The sequence below is a fragment of the Populus trichocarpa genome, chromosome 1 (genome assembly GCF_000002775.5).
Source record: "Populus trichocarpa isolate Nisqually-1 chromosome 1, P.trichocarpa_v4.1, whole genome shotgun sequence".
NCBI classification, from domain to species: Eukaryota; Viridiplantae; Streptophyta; class Magnoliopsida; order Malpighiales; family Salicaceae; genus Populus; species Populus trichocarpa.
In genome coordinates, this window is record NC_037285.2 from 12,921,521 (window position 1) to 12,943,597 (window position 22,077).

At 29.7% G+C, this 22,077-nt stretch overlaps 1 protein-coding gene across 1 annotated transcript; it reads left to right on the forward strand.

Annotated features, from left to right (window-relative positions):
• The first annotated feature begins 16,168 nt into the window (after positions 1-16,168).
• On the forward strand, positions 16,169-20,658 carry LOC18094586 (nudix hydrolase 8). The gene is made up of 9 exons (XM_006368918.3): positions 16,169-17,075; positions 17,647-17,936; positions 18,073-18,138; positions 18,309-18,446; positions 18,924-19,001; positions 19,109-19,159; positions 19,282-19,316; positions 19,605-19,713; positions 20,156-20,658. The coding sequence occupies exons 1-9, from the start codon at positions 16,931-16,933 to the stop codon at positions 20,360-20,362; spliced, it is 1,119 nt and encodes a 372-aa protein (XP_006368980.2). The 5' UTR covers positions 16,169-16,930; the 3' UTR covers positions 20,363-20,658.
• Positions 20,659-22,077: the final 1,419 nt, after the last annotated feature.

Below are 22,077 nucleotides of genomic sequence, written 5' to 3' on the forward strand. Positions count from 1 at the left end.
GACACGGATCTCAGGTTTGACAGGTTAACTCAGTTAATTCAGATTTTTTTTCTTTTTCTTCATTAGTTTTTTTCTTCATGTTGGTTTTTTTTCTTTATTTTTTTCTTTTTAATTAATCTATTTAAGTATCACACTTTTATGACACAACCTTGCAGCTAGACCCCGTATCCAAGACTATTGGGTTTGGTATTGCAGCCAGACCCACTTAAACTTGGGTCTTTCAAGTTTAATATTTTATAAATATTACTCTTGGATCAGGCGTTGTAGTCAAACCTAAGATTTTTGGATATAGTTTTGTAAAAAAACCTAATACTTTTAAATCTTAGCTTTTTTTAATATTTTTTATACAAAAAAAATTAACTCGTAGCATCGTACGGGTCATGTAACTAGTATATAACTAAAACTTGTTGTGTAGTATCGTAAATTAGATTGTCAGTGTTTGAAACATCCATAATCAAATGTACAGGGAGAATATCAATCATCAAACCACTGACTATTATAAAAAAATAAAAAAATAAAATAAAAAACCCTGAAGGTACGTGCATCGTGGTGGATGGCCATAATGGTCTGTCTCCCCCTCTCCAAACAAGAGTACAAGTGAGCTACATAAATATTTCAACATTTTCTTCACGATAACATGACATGTTTCTCTCTTTGCTTCTAGTAAACTTCTAGTTAATTGTTTTTATTTTATTTTATAAGAGATGGCCGAGCATGTAATGATTAAGAGTATTATTGAGGTTGTGTTTTAAATTGTTTTTTATATATAAATAAATAAAAATAATATTTTTTATTTTTTAAATTTATTTCTAATTTCAGTATATTAAAACAATTTAATAACATTAAAAAATCAGTTTTAAATAAAAAATTAAATCTAAACCAAATAGCGTTAACGGAATTTATACCATGCTACAAAACTGTGGATGTAATTAAAAAAAGAAGTCACGTTTCAGTCTATCAAACATCAGTTGAAAACTGTTCGGAACCAGAATTCAACACCGGCACTTGGTCAAAGTCACAGTGCTCAATACTTGCATCATTTAAGGCGCAGGTGGCTATCCTTTCAAAATTCAATGCTGAATTTTTCTTAGTATTGGAATTGAACCAGAAGATCAAATTAAGCTGTTAGATCCTGTTTTGAGAATTAATTTAATATTTGCATGAAATATAATAAATATAATTACCAACATGAAATGTATTCCTTCAATTAAAATCTATTTTTTAATGCATCTTTTTATTATCTCAATGAAAACATATTTTTTAACTGTAAACACTTTTTTTAAAATAAAAAACTACCATGATCATAACTACTTAAAAAAAACTATCAAAATAATTTTCAGTATTTTATATATGTTATTGAAGCAAAAAAATAATGAATACAATAAAATCATGACAGGTGTCTATTAAAAAGAGTTAAAAGAGCAAAAACTTTACTTTCATTAAATATTATCGATCAATTTTTTTCATATTAAATATATAATAATTAAAAACTAAATTGTAAACATTCTCTAAAAAAATCATAACATTATTTAAGAGCTAAAAAAAAATAAACAACAACTCAAATATAACCATGACTATTTTTTTCAGTTTTTTTCAATAATAAAAAAAAACCCATAAAAAAAACAATATAAAGGGGTCAGACACTTGAGCCCACGCACCTAGCTCAAAAAAAAAAAAAAAACTCACACACTTGGCCCTTTGTTTTTTATTTTTGGCTATATATACTTTTTAATAAACCAGATAATACATTGTTTGCTTGCCTAAATTATAATTATCAAAGTGTTGATTAGAAAATCAAATCAAAACTTTTTAGATTTATTTTAATATATTTTTACATAAAAATATCTAATAAACATCCTTAAAATCTAAATTAAAAAAACTAATTTATAAACTCAAGAAATTTAACATCCATTAAAAAAACAAACAAACCAAAAACAAAAATATTTCTCAACTCCAATTTACTTCTTATAGCAATATCACAACTCAAAACACCTAAATAATACACCTCTCATAAAAATAAAAATAAAAACACATCAAATTTAGCATTTTCAGCCAATAAAATCTAACTAACTAATTATTTTCTCTCTTCTTTGTTTTTTCGACAAGTCTCTCCCTCTCTCTCTCTTCTCTTAAATTTAAGGGATGGAATGTGAAGAAAATGAAATTTGAGATCAAGTCTCTCTCTGCTCTCTTCTAAACAACATCTCACCCATTTTCTTTGCCTACTCCTGACTTTCTTTCTTTTTCCTTCCACTCATCCACTCATATTTTAAAACTTTAAAACAGTGGTGGACTTACATATTATTCTCGGGTTAATCTAACTCGACTTGAAAATCTGAAGTTATTTATGTTTTGAATTATTTCGGATTTTGAGTCAAAATATTTCGTTTATTTATTACTCTATTTTTGACATATTTGAAGCGAGTTGACTGAGTAAGTTTATAATTACCTGCTCTAACATCTTTTGACTTGTTTTTCTACCAATTACACTGCGCACTCGTTTGAAATTACAAAGGCAGCACCCTGTTGGAAAAAAAAAAGGGGAGTGTTTTAAAAAAGCTTGAAGGTCAGATTTAGCTTTTTTAAAGAAGGGATCTAATATAATCTACCAATTCAAAATCTAAACTTTTGATCAAAGAAAAGTCTTGACTTGATTTTAGAACAATCCTTTGATTCAAGTTAAAAATAGCCCAGAGAAACATTTTTATAGTTTTTTTGAATCGAAGGTTAAGAACACAAATCAAATCAACTCCTAAAAATTATACCAAACGAAACCCTAATCTGTAAACAACTTAAAAAAATAAACAAATTAGCCTTACAAGGTTGAGAATGGATCTCTTCTTAACTCTAAACATTTATGAACAAATATTAATTTAATATGTATAAGACAACGGTGCGGCTTTATTGTTTGCACTGGGTCAGAAATTCCACAGGTAGCAGGTACTGGCACCGGTCAATGCATGGCGAATACTGTCATCTGGGCATTGAACGTTGAAATATTCGTGCTTGGCTAACATATTTCTCGATGGAACCCATCAAATGGAGATTGACAAAGACTGCACCCTGCTGAGAAAACTGAGAGTTCGAAACAAGTTGGTGGTCATGTCACAGAAGCAAGCACTGGTGATCACTGATGAGCGATGACCAGGTTGATGATCATTGTGGCTGGGAATCGTAAGTCTACTTGTTTGACTCGAAAGGAACAAATTATTTGTGGACGTATAGGAAGGAGGCTTGTCTTGTCACAATTCCTTAACAAATAAGCTCTTGAAATTTGAACTCACGAGGAACTTCTGCTAGCATGGTAAGATTGCACACAATTTCATGCTAATTACTGCAGTTTTCACGACCCTCTTAAGAATATTTCTATAATGCAAGGAAAAAAAATCAAAAATTGCAATTCTTTTTCTCTCAATATGGCTAGGTGATAATGATTAGATAAAAATAAATAAATTTAAACTTCACTTCTTATCGCAACATTTAACTATTACTAATTACCATACAACTTGCCCCTTGACGGGTTCCTAAGAGCACATGTTATCTTCTTCTTTTTTAACCCACCACTAGAAACTTAGCCCGTGCTCTACCGAGGGTTTTGGGTGGTGTTTGTTTTTGTGGTGGTATAATACTTTTTGAAGAAACTTGAATTTTTTTTATATAGCAGTGTTAAAAATAAATTTTTAAATAAAAAATATTTTAAAAAACAATAACTAAAATATCCCACACTTGATTAGCGCAGCCAAGTGATGATTCTGTAATTTCCGTTGGGAAAAATCCAACCTGTGAGCCCATCCATATTGACTTTAAGGCTTGGCTATAAATCCAGCTCAAACGGGCTGATAAAACAGGCCTCTGAGAATGCCTTTCGTTTTTAGTAGTGGATCACGCTTCTTGCTTCTCTACTAACCGGGTCAGCCAAGGTTTTTGCATGGGCACGAAACCGGTCCTCATATTTTCTGAAATTATGTAAATTAATTTCAAGTACCCAGAAAAAGCGAATATTTTGTATAAAATAAAGAGTTAAGTTCTTGGCTACAATCCCCGGCGGCATGATACGTGATTCTCCAAAGAGGATATGAATGGATTTCGGACCCTGCTTCTTCCATTCATGGCCAAAATGGGTCCTTTATCAACTTCAGCCGAATTTAACTTCACGAAAAGGTTCCCACATATTTCTACCCCAAAAGACGAAGGAAGTCCAAAAATTTTTCATTCAGCACTGACCCCAGCTCTTCAATAATTTTTAGGGATGGAGTTGAACTGATGGATTCTAAATTTACTTTTTAAAAATCACACGGTTTGAGTTTTGTAAACTTTAAGATCATTAAAGATTTACATAGTCGTTAATTTCAGGACTCATGAAATTAGTCGAAGTACGCACAAGTTAATCAAAACATTCATGTTAATAAAAAAAAAAACTCAGTGTTTTTTTTTTTTAAGATCTCAATGGCATCGGATTTTTTTTATATTCACTGTAGTGCAGGATATTTTTCTAAAATATTTTTTAAATGAAACACATTTTTAAAATATATTTAAAAACAAAAACTATCGTTCTTAAACACTGACCAGTAGTGATCGTTTGTTTATGTATTAACAAAGAAACTTAAATATGTGGCCATTTTACTAAATAAAAATTTGCTATGCGGGTTTTCACATTTCATTGTAAATTGAATCAGTGATTTTTTTTTTGTTTTGGTCGTCGAGCTTTTTCATTACAACTTAGTCATTTTATAGCCAAATTGATCATCAAGTAGTTCAAATTTATTATGGAAGCACAAGATTAAAAGACAAAGGATGAAATCACAAGAAAACTAAAACTAGGTGGCAATTTTAAAATTAGCACAAAAGGTTAATTATGGTCTCCCAACATTCCAATAGATACATTTCCGGTCTTCTTAGTTTTAAAATTTTCATTTGTGGACAAAAACTTCATTTTTTTTATTTACAATTTCTAAGTTTGAGAGAAGATGGAGACAGTTATTGAGTTCATGTGGTAGAGAAAGAAAATCATCAGTTAACATCGATTTCATTCAAAAAAAATCAATCTAGATATCAACCAGTTTTATTTGATGAGAGCAGTTCTACTAAGATATTATTTAGCCTTCAACTTGTCTAAGAGAATGGATTCGGTTCGTAAAGTTTTTTGAATTCGAATTAATTTTTTATTTTTGATTTTTTTATTGATTTTTAGGTTATTTCAAGCTATAAATGAGATTATTTAGATCTCTAGGGTGTTTTTGATCAAACAAAAATGAGTTGAGAATGCATTTTTAGGTGTTGTTTGATTAAATAGCATTCAATTTTTTGTTTATTTTTGAGATAGTTCTTAGCATTTTTTCTATAACATTAGCTGGTGCACTTATTTTAACCCTTTATAATGGTTTTCTTATCTTAAATTTTATTCAGTATCTTTCCCATGCATGTCAAATTTTATTTTCGTATGTTTCGATAAAAAATCTAAAAAAATTATTCAACCAATTCAGACCCATTACTTGATTTATAGGTTTAATAGGGTAACTTAAATTGACTCAATTCGATAAAAAAATATTGTCATTTCAATATATATATAAAAAAGGTTACATTGACATCATCTAAATTTTTTTACTCTTGACACCAAACCTGGTTTTAAATAAGTCACATTAGATTAGCTTCTGTCCGATTCAATTTGAAAATCAAACCAAGTATGGGTCCAGGTTGGGGGTCTCCAATTTAGCATGTAAGGTTGAGCCACATTTGGTGACATTGCCAGAAAGTTTTACATGGCAAAGCATTGTTTTTATATTTTCTTAATATATCTGTATCAATCCATCGGAGTCCATTATCCACTTCTTAAATTTATTATGTTAATCCGAGTTAATTCAAGTTAATAAAAAGTATTATCGTCTCAATATGTAAAAATAAAAAAATAAATTGATGTTATCTTATTTTTTTTATATATATATATATATATATCAAAATGGGTTTTTTTTACTTAGGATGGAAGGTTTTAGTTTTATAAAATATATTAATCATAATTTATTTTAATCATATTAATATTTGAAGTTAAAGAACTTTGTTGAAGAAAAATTTCCAAAAACATTTTAACCATAAAAGTAATTATTACTCCGTTTAAATTTTACCTCAAATATACACTTTAACAATGTTTTATAAAACAAATTAAGCAGAAACCACTAGCTAGTGATTGATTATTTTGAGGCAATCGTTGTGCAGGGTAAAGAAGTAGATTACCATGATTTTGTTAGCATTTTGGCGCTGCTTATTATCAATTCAACCATCAGCTTTATAGAGGAAAATAATGCTGTAAATGCAGCAGCAGCAGCAGCGCTTGTGGCTCGGCTTGCACCAAAAACAAAGGTTTAAGATTTATTGCTCTCTCTGTTATTTTTGTTTCTTCATTTTCTCTGTATCTTATCTTTTCACAAATGATTTCATTAACTTTTCCTTTCCTTTACCAGTTCATGTGATAGGTTTTACGTGATGGGAAATGGAGAGGGGAAGACGCTGTCGATTGATTTATCTGATGAGTTTATTAATGAAGAATACAACGCCATGATGACAACTTGAGGCTGAGGGGGCGACGGCGAATTACCAGGTGCCTAATGCTAATAGATAACAGTTTTTGCTCGGTAAGGCAAGCTGGGACATCTCATATTACGTGAATGCAGTAAAAATATTTTTTTTTTAACTGAAAATATATTAATTAAAATTTATTTTTGATATTAGTATGTGAAAATAATTTTAAAATATATATAAAAATAATTTTTTAAAAAAAATAACAATTTTTTACTAAAGAAGGTTTGGGCAGCATTCTGAAACGCTACCAGTTTGCAAAATCAAATTATTCTCTGAATTTTCCATATCCAAACAAAGCATAGAAGAAATCTCAAGACAACTCGTCGCTGTATCTTATCTTAATCATATAAATATGTCGACCAGTGCCTGATTTTTACTAGGTAGATACCTCGATGTTTATCTCATGATCATCATATGTCACATATGCAGTAAATCTACTTTGTGTGAACAAATTTGGGAATGGTCGTTGATGGCAATTAAGAAAAAAAAATGCCCTGCTTAATTTTAAGCTATAAATCAACTAACTATTACTACTTCTCTATCCTTTTTTTTTCATTTCAATTTTATTATTTTTTGAGACATTTCAATTTTATTTTTATTTTTTCAAATTTATCATCAGATTTTTCTTAACAACATCCGAATTATCTTTGAATCATTCAAGTTAACTAAATTATATAAAGGCAACTCTTATTATATTTTAATTTTAAACTTTGTTTAAGTAAAGAGTCAGGTCAAAAGGTTTTTTTGTCAATTTCATCATTTTTTTCTTAATTTTATTCTCATAATTTTTTTTTTTACCGATCAAGCAAGTTGTTTTTTAACCTATCAAGTTTATTGGATCATGTAGGTGCAACTCTCACACAATTTAATTTTAAACCCGAGTTAGGCAAGAAGTTGGGTCGGGAGTTTTTATATCAATTTCATCAAAAACAAATTCTCAATTTTATCTTTAGATTTTTTTTGTCGTTTGTTTGGTATATCTTTGGACTGGCCATGTCAGTTATATCATGTCATGACAACTTTCATACATTTAATTTTTAAATCTAAATTAGATAAAAAATCAGATCAAGATGTTTTAATGTTGACATGCTAAATTGGGTTTAATAAAACTATAAACAATTTTCTACGATCTAGATGTTTTTTATTATATTAAAAAAAAATTGATATAACACACAACGAAGCTCAAGCATATAAGTAGTGCATTTCTAATTCAAATCAACTAACAAAAATGAACCAAATTCATGCTAAACATCTTTTTCATAGATTGATTTTGTTTTCAATCGATCTTAGATAAACTTATGGGCGTAGAAACTAAAATCCTTTCATTATCATATATTTAAAAACCATCAAACGATTGTAATAGACAAATTAAGTTTGTTGAATTCCATTCATTTCAACCCAATCTTAAGAATTTATACTAATGGAATGAAGAAAAGAAAGTGGATTGTTAATCCACATTTTGTAAGGATCAGAATTTAAATGCTTGACAACATGATGTACTTTCTCTTGCTGAGACTTGAGATAAAATGGACTGGTGAAAATTCCCATTTCTTTTTTTGAGGCCAGTTGGAGTGATAGATTTGTATTTTAAGCATAAATTATATAAAATTATATATTACGTTGAAATAAAAAGAAAAGGAAAGACCATCCATCATTATTGTTAAATAATTTTTATGTAGTCTTATTTATTAAGGTTAGAATAGTACTTTCAGTTTGACCTATATATACTTTATTTATATTTAGGTTAAGACCGGGCATTCATAATATACAAATTATTCAGAATTCTACCCTCCTTTCTCAATTTCATCTCAATTAATTTAATAATTATAACTAGAAGTTACGAAATCCCATCTCCTATCAATAACTTCTACTTATATATCTTGATTTGTTTTTTTTTTAGGATTTTTAAGAGTAATTTTATAGTGATATTTTATTAGTTATTTTTTAGAATATATTTTTTTAAAAATAGATAGATATAAATCTTATATGAATATATTTTTATTGGTCATAGATTTTCTTTTCTTTTCTACTCGTGTTTGCTTTAAAAAAAAATTTCAAAAAAAAAATATTATTAATTCTTTAATATCATAAAATATCTCCATTCTTACATATGTTGACAAAATCTAATGGCGACTCCTCAAAGTTGTTAGCGTCGTTGGTAAATGTATTCTTCAACATGGTTTTCTTAAGTTTTAATTTTTAGTACATATAAATAGATATTACTTGCAAGTTGATATGCGATTCCCTATTGGCCAGATTAAATTTGTTTTTCCTGTAAAACATATCCTCGAATTATCAACATAATAAAAGAAATACGTGTGAACTCAGACTTCGCTGCATGTTTTTAATAATAAAAATTGAAAAACATGTTAAAAAAAATTGTTAATGTTAACAAGAAAAAAAAAAACTAAGTCGGAAGGGATACTAAAACGATTCAAAAGCCGTTATTGAATACAGTGTTTTGTCAACATATATTGTCTAAAGAGCGCAGAAGCCTTCCACATATCCTATTATTATCAATGTATTTTTTAGCAAAAATAATAGTTATGAACTCAGATTTTGCTGCAAGTATTTAATAAAATAAATTGGAAAACATGTTAAAAAATTGTTAATGTTAACAAAAAAAACTAAGTCGGAAGGGATGCCGAAACAATTCAAAAATCATTGTAGAATGTGACATTTGGTTAATAGACAACCCCGCACACATTGTCTAAAAGGTATAAGAGTCGCCCAGCTTTGACGTGTGAAACATTCTCTCTAGCCATCTTTTTTAACATTATTTATATTTATTTAATTATAAAATTACCCAACACTAACTTAAAAATAACAAAAAATACTAATAAAATATCAAAATTCCCTTGAACACAAGTCATAAAAATTTGAATTTCCAAAGGTATTTATGTTATTTTAATGTACTTAAGAAATATAAAATATAAAAATACCTTTGGAAATAAATTTTAGAAAATTTAAGAATAAAGGTAATGTAGTTATTTACTCAAAGCATTTATGTTATTTTAACGTGTTTAAAAAAATTAAAAATATAAAAATATATCTGGAAATAAATTTTAGAAAATTTGAGAATAATGGTAATGTAGTTATTTACTGTTCATCATAAATGCAAAAAAAACTATTTATCCCTTAACGACTAATGAATCCCTATAAATAAGATCATATTGCCTTGCGAGTTTGTTTTGAGTAGGAAAAAATAATTTTAAATTGGATGAACGATATTTTTTTCATGCTTTTTATATATTTTTTTTTTGTTTATAATCAAAATCATAATATAGTGATTGTGTTTGGGGAGGGCCCGTTAGCTACAGCAAGAATGGATAAGATCATAGCTGTCTTTATTTTTTTTTTATTATTATTATTATCTTTAATGAAAGTACCCGCCATCACGTGAAATACTACAAAATCATTCTAATAAGTGAGTGTAGCTCTTTTATGTTTTTCTTTTTTCGACAAACATTATAAATAATAATTAAAGCGATCTTCTTCTCCTTTGCGTTCCTCTTCTACTTCAATTCTATATTCTATCCATTGAATTTGGGTCCATTATGAAAACTTGTTGTGGGAGGAGTAGTTCTGCGTACTGTTTTTAAAATGTTTTTTTATTTTAAAATATATTAAAATAATATATTTTTTTAAACTTCAGTACATCAAAATAATTTAAAATAATAATAAAAAACTCTTCCAAACCGCAACACTAAACACTTACGAAGACGGTAAAAGAAAAATGGATGAAGCCGAACAATAAAATGCTTGAAACATTAAACATCGTTTTCTTTATAGAAAAAATAAATGTAAACAGTATTTTATTGTAGTTTAATTGATAGTGTTGTTGAACCAAAAGTGATAAAACTAATGAAATTATTTGGCATTGTTTTGACAGAGCATTAATTAAAATTGGCATGAGTTTTTCATGGAGTCGGAGGTACAGGGTAGTAGCTTGGGGGTGGTTCTCCTCCCTCGCTAATTGCCCATGTATAAGAATTTTCAACATAATTTTTTTTTAAAAAAAATCACGTAATCCGGCACGATGGGGTTACCAGTACCAATCAAATTGTCTGTGTCCGTGTTTTGTTTCTGTCCCGTAGTTACGTGGACATGAGTAGATGACCACCACATAATAATAGGATTAGGATTAATTATAAGAAAAGTTAAATCACATGGGGAAATTGCTGTGGTTTTTTTTTTAAAATACTGTTTATTGTTATAGTATTTTTTTATATTATGAATTTTTTAAAATTATTTTTATTGATTTTATTTTTTAATATTGAGATTGTTAAGAATTTAATTTTATGATTTTTTTTCTTTTTATTTTGTCTTTTTATGAGATTAGCGTGGTTTATAGGTTTGTCGAGGTAACACAAGTTGCACCAGTTTATGGATGCTATGTGTTTTTTTTAATTAAACTTGATTTTTTTATAGTCTATTTTTTATATATATATTGTTAAAAAAATATTATTAAACTTTATGAAGTAACAAAAATTAAAGGAAGTATGGGAAACTGCTGTTCACCCAACACTAATTGCATTATGGATTACGAACGTAGTCCTCAATGTTTTGCTTCTTTTTTTTTTCAATTTTTGTCATGAATTTTTTTTCAATTTTTTTTTTTTTGATGATTTCATCTTTAGAAATTGAGATTGTTGAGAATTTAGCTTCGTAATTTACTTCTTTTTATTTTGCCTTTATATAAGGTTAGCATGGTTTACGAGTTTGCCAAGGTAACCCAGGTTGCCCCGTTTTACGATTGGTGGATTTTTTTTTTATTGAACTTGACTTTTTTTATAATCTATTTTTTTCTTATATAGTTACAAAAAAATAGTTTAGAGAAAGTCATGTTATTAAATTTTATAAAGTAATAAAAATTAAAGAGTGAGGAAACCATTGTTCACCCACACATATTGCACCGTAAATAACAATAGTAATCTATAGTGTTTTGCTTTCTTTTTTATGTTTTTGAATTTTCGTTATGATTTTTTTTTCAATTTTTTTTATCGATTTCATCTTTTAATATTGTCATGGTTGATAATTTGACTTCATAATTTATTTATTTTTATTTTACCTTTCTATAAGGTTGGCATGGTTTGTGAGTTTGCCATAGTAACTCGGGTTGCCCTGACTTACGAGTTTGGTGAGGTGTCTTTTTTTTATTATTGAATTTGACTTTTTTATCATCTATTTTTTTTCTCATACAATTAAAAAAAATAGTTTCACAAAAAAGGTTATGTTATTAAATTTTATAAAGTCCACGAACCTATTTACAGGTTTTGCTGGTTAACTTGGTTTGCGGGTCTAGCAAGTTTAACTTTTTTTAAAAAAAAATTCCATCCTTAGATATTCGGTTAATTGGGAATTCAATTTCATAATTAGTTTTGTTTCGCCTTTTATGAGGTTATCGTGATCAATAAAACATCTCGGTACTGAGTTAGTGTTTAATTTCACAATCATGCATTTTTGTTATCATATAGTTAAATAAAAAATAAATTTAAAAAATAACAAATTATAATTTTAGTGGAGTCCATAACTCAATTCACAGGTTTGACATACTAGTCTGGCTTACCCGATTCACAGGTTTAACAAGTTTACCCATCGATATGATATTATTTTTTTATTTTTGGTCTTTTAATTGTTTTTAATTTATTTTTTTATTTCATCATTTAATATGGATTGGTTGGGAAATGGACTGCATTATTGATTTTTATTGCTTTTTAGGGATAATTGTCTCAAATAAATATCTATTTTTAGGTTGATTCTCAATTTTATGAGTATCTGTTTTTATCATACAATTAAATAAAAAAAATTATTAAACCCAATAGAGTTCATGACCCGGGTTGCGGAGGGGCGAGGTTGATCTAACATGTCATTATCTCAATATGTTTTAAAAAAATTATCATCTTGAAGTTTTTTTAAAAGCTAAGTCATTTTTTTTTTCAATCATTAAGATTGCACTTAGATCTATGAAATCGATCGATTTAAGTCAAGTTAACTCTCACATGGTTTAATTAAAAACTTGAGTTAGATAAGGAGTTGAGTCGGGAGGTTTCAAAATTAACCTATTTGGTCAGATTTAATAACACTATTAAAAAAATTCTCCATGCTCTTAATATTTTTTTTTACATTTAAAAAAAAATTAATCCAACCGGTGGCAGAATGCGGGCCAATATACTAGTTAATTCTACGGTTTGTGAGAATAAAATATAAATATCTAAAATTCAGTTTTGTATCATTTTATGTTTTCAAAACTAAAAAAAATTAATTTTGTTTTTATGGTTTTTTGAAAACCATTTCTTATAGAACAATACTAGCTGTCCCTTTTTTTTTCCTTCAAAATTGATGTTCATGTGTCACAAACGGGTTTAAAAAAGATAGAAAAATCTGCAACTCAAGTTATAAACTTGACTAGGTCAAATACATTAGTTATATTTTAATTAGATGATAAAAAAATAAACAACAATAATAAATGAATCAAATTAAAAAACAAATCTCAATAACTTTGAATTGTTTTTCAAAAGAGACAGAAGATGGAGCTCAATCCCCTATCCATTAAAGATGAAAGAACAAAATTGGATAAGAAAAGACCTCAAAAAATTAGCCTAAGTGAATCCATGATAGCATGGCAAACCCTGATAATTAGAGTTAAGCCAATTCAAGTTATCCCACCAAACCCGCGGTTCAGATCACGAGATCGAGATAACTTGATAAGAAAAAAAACGAATAAAATTACAAAGCCTATTTTTCTTAAAAAAGAAAAAATCAATGTTGAATGATGAAAGCATATAAGAAAATGAGTAAAACAAATGTGGGTAATATTTATATTTTTATACCTTGTAAAAAATAAAAAATTATCATGATCTTAAAACAAGTTTTAAAATAATATCTTAATACTTTGTATGTGATTGATGGAAAAAATAAAATAAATAATAACAAATAATATGATAAAATCATGTCAAGAATATATGTAAAAAAATTTAAAATATTTTTTTAATTGAATATTCCTAAAATATTTTCTATTTATTTCATATTAGACACATAATAATTAAAAAAAAGAGATAATATTTCCATTAAAACCTATAATATCATTTAATATTTTGCCTTTCTAGGCCAGGTCTAGGTTCATGTACAATGAAAAAAAGAAAACGAAAAAGACATTGAATTTTTATTTCATTGTGAAATTCGGTCCTCAAAATCAATTATTTTTAACTAATATAATCGATTAATTCAACGTCTAGGCACTTTTATTTATTTATAAAGAATCTCATGTTAAACTAGTCAAAATAAATCATCAAGTTTAATCTTAAATAAACTTAAAACATTTCCATAATATGCTTTAAGTTACTAATGTAATTAAAAAAGCAAAACAAAAAATGTCTATTGTTATTATTATTATATAATTAGGAGTATGAAAGTAATTATAATATGTATAGGGGAATTACTGTTCCCCACGCAAAAGCACTGTGGATTATAACAGTAATCCACAGTGCTTTCCTCCATTTTTGTTTACTAACTTTTCCCTTTTTGTTTCTTTTTGTTTCATTTATTTTTTTTTTGTTTTTTTTAAAATTATTTTTGTTGATTTTACTTTTTAAATATTGACATGGTTAAAATTTTTTCTTTGTAATTTTTTTCTTTAAAATACTGTGAATTGCTGCGATATTTTTCCACATAGTTTTTCTATTTTATTTCTTTAATTTTTGATTTTTTTTAAATATGGAGCTGACTGAAAATTTAGTTTTGTAATTTTTTTTTCTTTAAAACATTGTTGATTGCTACAGTGTTTCTCCGCGTGGTTTTTTTTTATGATTTTCTCCAAAATTATCTTTTGTTATTTTAATTTTTAATATTGAGCTGGTTAAAAATTACAGTTACAATATGTGAGAAAAACACTGTAACTTTCCTCGAAAATTACTATTGATTGCTATAGTGTTTTTTCCCACATGGTTTTTTTCTGTTTTTGTTATGTTTTTCCCTAAAATTATCTTTGTCAATTTTATTTTTTAAATATTAAGCTGGTTAAGAATTGCAATTACAAGTAAATACAAGTTTTTCCTCACAAAATACTATGGATTGATACAGCTTTTCCTCGCATGGTTTTTTTCCAGTTTCTTTTGTATTTTCTTTTTTTGTAATATTTTTTTTCCAAAATTATCTTCGTCGATTTTAATTTTTTTTAATATTGAGTTGGTTAGAATTTAAGTTTGTAATAAAGCTTAATCATGTGGGGAAAATATTGTAACTTTACTCATAAAACATTGTTGATTGCTACAGTGTCTCTCCGCATGAGTTTTTTTTTGTTATAATTTTTTTCAAATTATCTTTTTCAATTTTATTTTTTTAATATTGAGTTGTTTGTGAATTAAAATTATAACTCATTACAAATAAGGCTAAATCATGTGGGGAAGCACTGCAGCTTTCATCACAAAACACTGTGAATTGTTACAGTGTTTCCAACATGATTGTTTTTCCTTTTTTTGGTGTTTGTTTTGTTATTTTTTTTTCTAAAATTGTCTATGCCGATTTTTTTTTTTAATATTGAGCTGATTAAGAATTTAGTTTTGTAATTTTTTTCTTTAAAACACTGTGAATTGTTGCAGTGTTTTTCCATGTGATTTTTTTATGATTTTTTCCAAGATTATCTTTGTCGATTTTTTTTTTAATATTGAGTTGGTTAAAAATTATAATTACAATAAAACTAAATCATATGAGGAAAGCGTTGTAGTTTTTCTCACAAAACACTGTGGATTGCTACAATATTTCTCTAAATGATTTTTTATTTTATTTTATTGGGAAAAATGCTATAGTTTTCCTCACAAAATATTGTCAATTGTTGTAATGTTTTTTCTCATGGGTTTTTTTCTTCCAAAATTATCTTTGTTGGTTTTTTTTTTATATTAGGTTGGTAGAGAATTTAGTTTTGTAATATTTTTTTTCTTTTTATTAATTGGAAAGATAAATCATGTGGCGAAAACACTATATCTTTCCTCACAAAATACTGTAAATTGCTATAAATCATTTTGTTCAGTCTCTAAGTTTTTGTTTACCAACATAACTTTTTTTTCCGTCATGAAATATTTGCTCTATTATATTTTTAATTTTTATTATTTATCTATTACAGATTTATAATTATAATATTTATTTTATAAATCCGTACAGTAATGTAATCTCGTTTTAATTATTTCTAATGATTCTTGGCAAGGTGACAAATCAGATGGGGCCCTGCAAGCCAAGGAGGACGTAGTTTTTAATAACTCTGTGTTGGTTTGGTAATCGGTTGGTACACACAGCATCTCTCTCAAATCCGGATATTGCATAAAAAGAAATCACGTGCTGTAATGCTGTCCACGTATTTCCCAACTAAACAATTAACTTTACATCCCTCCCACGCGTTCACATCTGTAGTATGTTTCACGTTCCGAAAATCAGAGAAAAGAGCAATCACAAATACTTCTGAAAAATCCTGGGAAAAAAGAATTGAGTATAAAATCTTCATTTATTTACCATTAATTAGAATCTCGAATCTTCTTTTTTTTAATACATTTATATTTCCAAATGATATTTTACAGTTAAGTATCATGATGTTGAAATTAAGAATATCCGAATGACATTATTAAAAAAAACCATCAAATTTCATTATGATTTCTTCAAACAGTGCCAGTACTGCTGTGCTATATATCAGTGTTGCATTTCTCCATCTTTATCCATGTTGTCTGTAAATCACCACAAGCAAATCTATCTGTGCGTCTTCCTAGTAAGAATATGCTCTGCAATCCATGCCGTTTTCTCACTACAACATATGCTCTGCTTAGCCACCCTTCACATCCCGAAAGGCGCGTTTGACAAAAATATCTCATTTCGAAACATCCCCCCTCCTCTTCCATGACCAGCTACTTCGATTTCTTCTTTTGTTTTCTTCACTAGTTGCGAAATGAATTAGAGATTTTTTGCAAGAGCTGATGCTTTCATGCCTTGCCAGATGCCTATTTTGTCATTGTCATTTACACATACACCACCCATTTTACACCACATGTTAAGCAGGATCTCCGCTTTACGTTAATCTTGGCTTTTTGTACCATATACTATCAAGTTAAGCACGGATTTTGACACCAAATCAGAGTTTTACTATACTACTTTCTTTTGCGTTAGAGTCTGGTACTTCATTGTCAAGAAGACAAGAATTGAGCATGGTCATGCGAGCTATTGTTGACTCCGAATGACGAAGAACCCCATAATATTTTCCTGTTAGGATCTTAAGATTTTATTCAAAAAAATTACCTTAGAATTTATAGAGAGAGTTTGATTGCTTTGACTAGCGAGGTTGTGGTTAGTTGGGATTTTAGTTGTATTGTCATTAATGACTCAATTGAAGTTTTTCGATTTCAAATCAGCATCTCTGTCTGAGAAAGCAGCTCTCATGGGAAGGGCAGGATCAAGCCCGTTTTCGAGTCTCGGGCATTCAGTTGGTGTTAGATTTTCTCAAGAGTTCAGTTCTTGCAGAGGTAAGTGGGGATGATGACGAATCGTTGGTATTAGCTCTAGAAGAACATGTAGTGCTGTTAGATTCCTATGTTTTTGTCTATGTTCCATGATGTTTTTGGCAATCAAGCAGGTATCATGCTCCGAGCCATTATGTTTTCCTTTGAATTTCCCTTTTGAGTGTTTACTGAGGTTGGTCTGTTTTTTTTCTACCTGATGCTTAAACAAAGACCCAAGTGTTAGCACATAATTATAAATGGAAATCGAGTCTCAATTCATTAACTTACAGCCAGTGCCGGCCAGAAGCAAGCCCCCACTTAACAAAAAAATAAACAAAGATTGTTAAAGATTTTACTTGTCAAATATTCATAAAAAAAAAATATATATATATTTCTTAAACATTTTGAAAGTTTCAATTTATAATTTTGTTCAAGACACCTTCACCTTAAGCCGGCTCTGCTTACAGCATGTACTAATTTCTTGCTTTTGCTTTCTAATTTGGCATGGTCGGTGATTCAGCATTTCATCAATATAGAGGAAATTTCTTCTCATTAAAAATGAGCTAATGAGTGTTTTGCTTCCATGGCTTCTTAGGTTCAGGAGTATTTACGAAGGCTTCTTATTCGAGCAGTTCAAATGGTACATATATGTCAAAGAGGGCTTTAAGCTCAGTTGACAAAGAAAAATTTGCAGCGGAGAATTACTTCTATCAGATTAATGGAACAAGTGTTTCTAGTTCAAGTCTGTTTTCCAGAAATGTGAAAGCACTTGATGCCTGCGATGATGAGTATGGGGGAGTTGTTGTCGATCCAGATAGGCTACCGGTTAATCCAGATGCCTTCGCTTCAATCCTCCGTTTTTCCCTCTCTCATTGGAAAATGAAGGTGATTTTCGGCCGACGCTTGACTGAAATTGTGTCTTGGCTATCCTATGTTGGTCGAATGTGGAGCCATAAGATTGTTTCTTGGATACCCTATGTTGGTCGCCAAATTGACTTCCAACTATTTCATCTTACTGCAGGGAAAGAAGGGAATTTGGCTTAAGTTGCCCCTGGAACGATCAGAGCTTGTTCCATTTGCTGTGAAGGTAACTTCTTATGCTCAAACTTAACCATTACTGAATTGTTTCCTTTCCTTGGCTTCAACCATCTGCACTTCAAACAAGTTCTTCAAATGACTCAAGAAAATGCTGAAGAATGTTGTCTCCTTCTATATTGTCGCAAGACATAGAATCTGAGTGGATGAGTTGATTTACAGGAAGGTTTCCAGTATCACCACGCAGAACGAGGATATGTGATGTTGACTTACTGGATTCCTGAAGGACCTTGTATGCTTCCCACTAATGCTACACATCAAGTAGGTGTTGGGGGATTTGTGATCAATGACAAAAACGAGGTATGGTTATCGAGGATAAGAGATGTTTCTAAGCTGCCCCTCGTAACTAAAATTCACAAATTTAGGACGCTCAATCTTTCCTTAGCTGCCATCTGCCTTGGGTTCCTGCGTATCCAAATAATGTTTTATTTTGAATGACAGAGGAGTTTTTGGTTGAAATGGGTACACTTTTCTTGTGTGTTTTTTCATTTAGCCTGCTGTTTACATGTAGAATATGAGAGCTCCCCACCCCTCCCAACCAAATTTAACATAAGAGAAATGAAGTCAGTCAAGCACCTTGGTTGTTTACATCTGTGAACTGTCTTAACTGCTGATCACCTTATTGGGGGTCACAAAGGAATTATTAAGGCTCTGTATCTTGAAAACAGAGGAGCCTAAATATCCAGTGATAATTTAGAGCACCAGTAGTCCTTCAGCATTAGAACGGACTCGGATACATGGATATTTTTTTTAGAGTTCTTTGCCAATCAATTGCAGGTTCTTGTAGTTCAAGAGAAATTCTATGCTCCATCATTTGCTGATCTTTGGAAAATACCGACTGGTTTTATTCTCGAGGTACGTAATTTGATCTTCAACTAAGGAATCAGTTACTTATGAAAACCCCGAATGAAAGACCAGCCTCAATATTTTTTTAAAATCTCGATTGTTATATAATGTTTCAGTCAGAAGAGATTTACTCTGGAGCTGTAAGAGAAGTCAAGGAGGAAACTGGTGTAAGAATCTTGTACTTCTTTTATTTACAATAATATTTAGCAACTTACATCAGCATAATAAATTTACATTGCATGATCAAGCCTTGCCAATCATGTCAGCTGAGTTTTTGTTTATTTTGCAGGTTGATACTGAGTTTGTGGAAGTTATAGCATTCAGGTAACAACTATTGGCATTGCCTTCACTTTTTTCCTCTCATGCCAATAATCATGCACTGAACAGTTCAGGAAATGTGCAGATGATCCCTTTCTTTCCGGTGCAAAGGAAAAAAAAAAAAGAAACCTGTGATCTTCACGTGATTAATTTCTAATGGAAGCATCACATGCTCATAATCATGTATATTTAGCTATGAAGATGCCATGCCCGATGAAACCTTCTAGAAATTACAGAGTACATACGTGCTTTTCCCAACACACTGTCTAATGTCTTCTTCAATTCCAATTTCAGGCATGCTCACAATTTGGCTTTCGACAAGTCAGATTTGTTCTTTGTTTGTATGCTGAAACCCTTGTCAGCCCAGATAAAGGTTGATGATCTTGAAATCCAAGCAGCCAAAGTAAGTGCCTGACCTTACTGATGTGTGCAAGTTAGCTTCACTTTATTCATTCTTGCATAAATAATTGCAAAAATCTTGGAAAATAATTCCTTTACCTGATCTAAGATATAATTCAATCCACATAAGCTATGGTTTATTTGTCCCATGCATCACCAACTTTCTGATTGGCCTGATGATGATTCTTTATAATCGCACAGTGCTAGCTTGTTCTTAATTTTAGCTGGGAAAATTACTACAGGATCGTAAATCTACTCTCATGATTTGTTTTTTCCCCAAATGCAAAGATAAAATTGCATATTGGGATCATCAAAGAGTGCTGGAAACTGAAGCTGAGCTAGGAGTTTCCAAGTGGATGTACAAGATTGGATTTTGCCTGACTATTAGTTGACACTGACTACAGACTAATAAATCTCCCTTATTATCTTGTGCTTTCATCCTGCAGTGGATGCCCCTTGTTGAGTTTGTGGCGCAGCCGCTAATCCAAGAAGATGGCATGTTCAAGAAGATCATTGACATTTGCATTGCCCGCCTAGGGAAACATTACTGTGGACTATTACCTCATCAAGTAGTTTCCAAATTTGATGGCAGGCCTTCCTGCCTGTACTACAACGTAATCGACGATCAAGATGTCAACTGCAAAGGCAATTGAAGCTATCCGAGAACTATTTCACAATCTTAACATCCCTTGCCTGTTGTTTCCTGGAATGCGTCTGGTATTTTCCCCTTTGAAGAACGCGACGATAACAACAACAGTGCAAGCATACGAGGCTTGACAAGCTAAAGACCAAGTAAATATATGTTCTTCTTGAAGAATGCGGTTCTTGTAAATGAGTGACAGCACCAATTCTTCTGTTACTACCTACTCTAATTGATTTTACATATTTCTTCCGGAAGTTACTAATTTGTTCGTTGTGGCATTAATATTACAAGCTGCCTTCGTATCCATTGTGATTCACTGCTAATCAAACTGAGCATTGTTCTATGTAAACGAAAGCTAATGAAGGTGACGTGGAAAACGTATTGCGATATGTTTAGACAAAGGTAAAGCACGAGAGCGTCAAACATGCGCGCACCGAGGCTTGTGGTCTAGTGGCAGAGGCAAGGTTTCTTTGCTTTTGTCATCTGGATTCGAGCCTCAGCGTGCGCGTTTGTCACTCTCGCAGTGTCTTACCTGCCTACTAGGCTTGCAGGATGTTCAGTGGGTCTAGGAATTAGTTGTGGTGTGTGTAAGCTGGTCCGGACACCTCGGGTTACCAAAAAAAAAACATGCGCTCTGAAATTATAAACCAATTTTTCAGATGGTTCGACAGTCCTGGCTATACAGGAGGGGTCAATTAAAACTCTCAAATTAGACCTAAAATATGCATTTTTGTAGTTTTAATTATTGTTTTAGTTAATTTTAAATTTTAATTACCTTTTCTATTTATTCTTGAATTCTTTTGGCTAGATTGGTTTTTTTTTTCACTAATAAATCAATTTCTAATAAACCAAATAAAAAATGTGAGAACTCCATAGAAAAAAAAATTGAAACTCAATTTCTAATAAATAAAATATTGAAGAAAAAAAATCAAAAAAAAAATATAATAAAAAAAAGATCAAATTTTTTTACCTAGGTGAAGATACAAAATTTTTGACCCAATCATGATGTCAAATTGAATAAAATCATAAAATTTAATTATTGAATAACCCAATATTAAAGAAAAAAACAAAAAAAAATTTAATTAAAAAAAAATCTAAACCAACTCGAATTAATCTGTTAACCTTGCAATCATTACCACAACATCAAGATAAATAAAAAGAAAAAAAACATAAAAATTAATTTTCAATAAATAGTAATTTTTCTAAATTGGTACAGTAATCGTATCACTCTCTAAAGAACATTTTGCTTCCAATACATAATTTACTGATTTTTTTGGGCCAAGTACAATTTCATCAAATTCCTATTTTAATAAATAGTAATTTGTCTCCGGTGTCATGGTAAAACCTCCTTCGTCCTTCCTTCTCCTTTAGTTTTTTTTTTTTTTAATTTAATTAATTTACACTATATATTACGTCAGAAGGTATCCGAGAAATGGAGTTGAGCCATTCTGTTGCATCTGTGAAGTAGAGTGTGTTTGGTATTGCGGTAGCTGTTGTGGTTGTGGTTTAAAAAAAGTTGTTTTATAAAAAATACTTTTAGTTGTGGTTGATTTGAAAAAATAGGTGTTTGGTTAAAACTGTGGTTGAAATTGAGGTTGAAGAAAAAGTAATATAATGTGTTTGGTTAAAAATATTTTTGAAATTGAGGTTATAAAATAATTTTAAAAAATATAAATTAATATTGATGGTTTTTAATTTAAATATTGTGGATTTAAATATTGCGGT